Below are 5,278 nucleotides of genomic sequence, written 5' to 3' on the forward strand. Positions count from 1 at the left end.
CGGATATAGGGATACCTTCTTTGGGGGTGAAGCTCCTTGGGGGGGGGGGGGGGGGGCTGTTAGCAGAGACGCAGGGTTTATTAGCGGGTTGGCCATGAAGAGAGCAGTCAATGCTATTGATTTGATGGGCCTTCTTCCGCAACTATGTGACCCGCAGAGTGAGCTCCATTTGCTTCGATCATGTATGGGCATTGCAAAACTTTTCTTCGGTTTAAGGACATGTCAGCCGGTACACATAGAAGAGGCAGCTTTGTTCTTTGACAAAGGATTGCGTAGGTCTATCGAGGATATGGTGGTATGTGGAGGCCCCTTCTTTGGAGACATTCAGTGGCACCTGACTTCCTTACCTATTTGTTTCGGTGGTTTGGGTTTGTATTCGGAATACGAGGTTTCCTCCTATGCATTTGTAGCATCGAGGGCCCAACCTTGGGCATTACAAGACCACATCTTACGTGACAGTGGCATATGTGGTATGGACTCGGATTACCTAGGTGCTATGACTCGTCTTCGCGATACGATTTCGGGATTTGACTGTAGCGGTTTCATTAATAAGGACACTGCCCCCCTAAATCCCAAAAAGCTTTGGTGTGTGACCTTTTTAGCAAAATCGTTCAAGATATAGAAGTCGACTTCGACATAACTGTCAGACAGAAAGCAGTCTTTGAGTGTTTGCGGGCACCTCATGCTCAGGATTTTCTGCTAACTATCCCTATTGATGGTCTTGGCCAACATATGTCTCCTGTAGACTACCGAACTATCCTTCGTTACTGCCTCATGATTCCCATATTCTCAATTGACGAGATATGCCCAGTTTGCCGCAAGGCATGTTTGGATACCTTTGGGAAACACGCGGTTCATTGTAGAGAGCTCCCTGGTTTTAAGTACAGACATGATGTGCTTCGGGATGTTCTCTTTGATGTTTGTCGATGTGCTGGTATTTCTGTGAAGAAAGAAGCGTCGGTGAACTTTTTGACGGATCCGCAGGATAGAAGATCCACACTTAGACTGGCTGACATTTTGGTCTTTGGATGGATAGGAGGAAAGCATGTGTGCGTGGATCTTACTAGGGTCTCTCCTCTCGCAGGGCCGGTCCAGACGGTGGGCAACCCGGGCGACCGCCCAGGGCCCACGTCCCAAGGGGCCCAAAATTTATGGGCTATGTAGTGTATATATATAAAAAAATTATTACCTAAATGATTTTTAGGGCCTAAAGTTGGTTCAAACTCAAACTAGCTTAAAAAGATAAACAATTTGACTTTCTTTTTATTGCTAATTGAACACGTTTATAATGAAGAATAACTGATATTTTTTTGAATCTTTATTATATTTGTCTTTATGGGGCCCTTTTTTATTTTCGCCCTGGGCCCCATATACGTTTGGACCGGCCCTGTCCTCTCGTTGGTTTGGGAGCGGGGGTTTCACAGTTGGGCAAGCCGCTTTGAAAGCCACTGCGTGCAAAGTGGTAAAGCACGAGAATGCATGTATAGAAAATCAACATGTGTTTGTATCTTTTGCACATAGTTATCGATAGCGAATAGCGGTAAATAGCGATGGGCACCTATAAGCTACGTAGCGAATAGCGGTAAATAGCGACCGCTATTTCCTATTTAGCGATAGGTATACAAATATTAAAAAATATATATTATGTAACTATTATAGCTATTATAACCAATAAATAAGCAAACAAACCATTAAACTAGCTAAATAACTTAACCAAGTTAGTTTTTTAGACATGTTTGTAGCCCATTGTAATCAACTAGAAGGTAGTTTTTAAACATAAATAACAAAAGGCAAGTCTAAACCCAAAAACCCAAATCAAAGATCATCTAGATCTTCATAGACAGGCTCATCATCATCATCTTGAACAGATGACAGCTCAAAATCTTTATAAGCAGCTACATCATTTTCTTCTTCACCCAAGTTATTGTCATCATCCTCATCTATTAAACATCTTCCTCTACAGCTCGATGCGGACTTGTCAACAGCCCCCCTATTCCTGCTTATTGTAGAATAAGGTGGCTCACATGCCCCAACAGCATTTGCAACTTGACCCCATGTTAAATTCTCACCCTCAAAGACCGGGGCATCTTCCTCCTCTTCTTCGCCTCCCATCAACAACTCAGTCGGATCTAGAACATTTGCATCGTCCAATATAATTGGGTCAATCGTATCACGCATATTGTACCTCCTTCTTAAAGCCCGATTATACTTGATATAAACAAGGTCATTCAACTTTTGTTGCTCTAGCCAGTTTCTTTTCTTAGAATGTAACTACATAAAAGTCAGTTAAAAATTATAATTATACAAAGTATCTATACTTAAACTCACAAAAACCGAGTTGCTTACATGTTCAAATACGCTCCAATTCCTCTCACAACCTGACGAGCTACAAGTAAGACTTAGCACCTTGACCGCAAACTTTTTTAATGTCGGGGCTGATGCTCCATATTGCGTCCACCACTCCGCTAATTTAGTAACAAAATAATATAAAGAATTGAAGATATGCTAAAAATTATAATTATACAAAGTATATTATTTTTATATTATTTACCTGGTGCAATTTTTACTCTCATTTTCTTCGCTATCGGGTTCCCGAAGATCCCTTGTGCACTTCGGTATATTGGGAGCTGGACATGAATCTTCATCTCCTCGTCCTCATTCAATGCTAATTTATGAATACACGACATCAATCCACTCATCACTTCATCATCATTTTCCACATTCGGATTTTCATAATACAAGGTCGGATTCAAGTAATGCCCAGCAGCATGCAAAGGTTGATGTAATTGGCAATTCCACCTCCTGTCAATGATTTTGAAGACTTCTGCATACTTATCTTCTTTGTTTTTGAAAGCCTGAGCAATCGCCTCTTTTGCTCTATCCATCGCCTCATATATGTAACCCATTGGAGGCTTTCTCTCTCCGTCAACTAACCGAAGCACACTTAACAACGAACAACCAATTTTCACTGCAATATCTATATTGTTCCAAAAGTTAGGCGTCAATATAGTATTTGCCGTGTGCGTGCCTCCATCCAACTTTGAAAACTTGCTTCTGTTCCATTGTTCAGAAGTGAACATTTTTTTTTTAAATTCCTCTTGTTAGCCTTAAAACAATTCATGGTGATGAAAGCTGTGGCAAATCGGTTCTTTGTAGGCCTCACCGTGTCCTTTTGCCCAGTGAACTCTCTCATCATATTAAGTAGCAAAGTACGATTGTAAATATACGTGTTCACCGCGATTGCCTTATCAAGTTCCCTTTTTAAATGTGGCAATTTGAAGATGTCTTCAAATATCAAATCTATGCAATGCGCTGCACAAGGAGTCCATAGATGTGCGGGTATTTCTCTTCCACAAGCTTGCCAGCAAAAACATTGTTGCTAGCACTATTTGTGACAACTTGAACAACGTCACGCGGGCCGACTTGTTTGATGAAACGGTCAAATAAAATGAACATCTTATCACCAGTATGTGAATAACTAGCTGCATCAACCGATTCAAGGAACATACTTCCTCGGGGAGTATTCACTAAGAAATTTATTAGTGCCCTTCCTTTTCCGTCCCTCCATCCATCTGTCATTAAGGAACATCCATATGTTGTCTTTTCAGCCTCATTTTCACTCATAATTTCTTTAGTGTGCATCTTTTCAAGCTTCAACATCAGGACTCGAACCTCATGATAGCTAGGTGGTTTCATACCACAACCATGTCTAGCTATCGCTTCAATTGCGGGCCCTAGACTGTCGTATTTCACAGCATTGAATGCCACATTGGCATCATACATTCAACGTGAAAACTTTTGGACCGCATCTGCTCTTAAACTTTTTTCGACATCTTTATGTTGTTAAGTTCCAACCAAATACCCATTTTTCTTACCCTCTGTTTCAGATTGATTGTAATACGCATGCATAGGCCTTTTAGTGTTTTTATTAGTTGCGGTTAATCCGGAGGATGAAACAGGGCAACGCCTCTTTTGAGTGTTCAATTCGTCATCATCTACGTCTTCATCTAGATCCACAACATCATCAAAGTGTGGTATGTTATTCATTGCCTCTTATGCTTGTTTCTTCTTATCAAAAGCTTCTTTAAAGAAAGCCTTTACCTCAGCTGGGACTTTTGAACACTTTGTTACTTGAGCGGTGTCACCAGCAAGGTGGTGCTTGTGCCTTGTAATCCCCCCTCTTGACACAAAAGAAAATAAATTAGCCCATCCAGGATCAGTTTCTCTTTTATTAGCCATTTCTAAGAAAACATGAATTAGAAGTGTAATACTAAGCCTAATCATCAAACCAAAGTGAAAGACAGCAAAACCAATTGAAAACAGAAAAAAAAAAATAGCAAAATCTTCCAATCGACCTGAAGTCGCCGGAGAAAACGTTGGTCGAAGCTAGAGAAGTCGCCGGAAAAATGCAGGGGTTCGCTGGAGGTGGACGCAAGGATTTGGAGGCAGAGCAAGTCCAAAGCATAGAGGGGGGGAGGCGAAGTAGCGAACGAGTATTGATTTTAGTTAGCGTCAATACGTCAACCATAATACGTTTATTTTAGCTTTTAAAATAAATAAATAAATAACCCTATCGCTAAATTGGCCGCTTTCTGTCGCTATTTACTCCATAGCGGTCGATGGCCGCTTCGCCATGCTATTCGTTATAGCGACCGCTACGGTCGCTATTGACAACGATGTTTTTGCATTCGATACATTTGGTTTTCTCGCACCAGAGGCAGTGGAGCTCCTCAATAGAATCCAACAGGTCATGCATTCTAATGTCATATCTCCTAGATCCACAAATGTTGTTTTCAAAAGAATTGGTTTTGCCATCCAGAAAGGACTAGCGGCACAGCTTGTTGCCCGTTTACCTTCAATCGATATGTATTGAACCAATCTATGTGTATATATATATATATATATATATATATATATATATATATATATATATATATATATATATATATATATATTAGATTTTTTTAGATGAAAATTTGTACCCAATAAAGTCTTTTGCATGGATGGAAAATCAAGAGCGAGTAGTCTCACCTAGTTGGCTTTGTTCCCCCTTTAACGCTGAATTTTGTTTTGTTAAAATCGGTCCATTCCAAATAAAATGTGCAACAAATACTATTTCAATGGTTTAACCCAAAAATAAAAAAAATAAAATAAAAAATGTTGTAATTTTCATGGAATTTGACCTCTCATGTTTTAGGAAAAATTTGGGCCATTGATCTTCTAAAATATGGGGTCTTATTTTGTGATCAAAACTATAAATACTCTTTTGCAATTAACC

The 5,278-nt window shown here is 39.9% G+C and overlaps 1 protein-coding gene across 1 annotated transcript; it reads right to left on the reverse strand.

Moving 5' to 3' along the window:
* Window positions 1–1,676: 1,676 nt before the first annotated feature.
* Window positions 1,677–3,290, reverse strand: LOC111908085 (uncharacterized). The gene is made up of 3 exons (XM_042902609.2): window positions 2,552–3,290; window positions 2,347–2,465; window positions 1,677–2,271 (listed from the first exon to the last, which is right to left on the reverse strand). The coding sequence occupies exons 1-3, from the start codon at window positions 3,078–3,080 to the stop codon at window positions 1,816–1,818; spliced, it is 1,104 nt and encodes a 367-aa protein (XP_042758543.1). The 5' UTR covers window positions 3,081–3,290; the 3' UTR covers window positions 1,677–1,815.
* Window positions 3,291–5,278: the final 1,988 nt, after the last annotated feature.

This window comes from Lactuca sativa, chromosome 5 (genome assembly GCF_002870075.4).
Source record: "Lactuca sativa cultivar Salinas chromosome 5, Lsat_Salinas_v11, whole genome shotgun sequence".
In the NCBI taxonomy this organism is placed as follows: domain Eukaryota; kingdom Viridiplantae; phylum Streptophyta; class Magnoliopsida; order Asterales; family Asteraceae; genus Lactuca; species Lactuca sativa.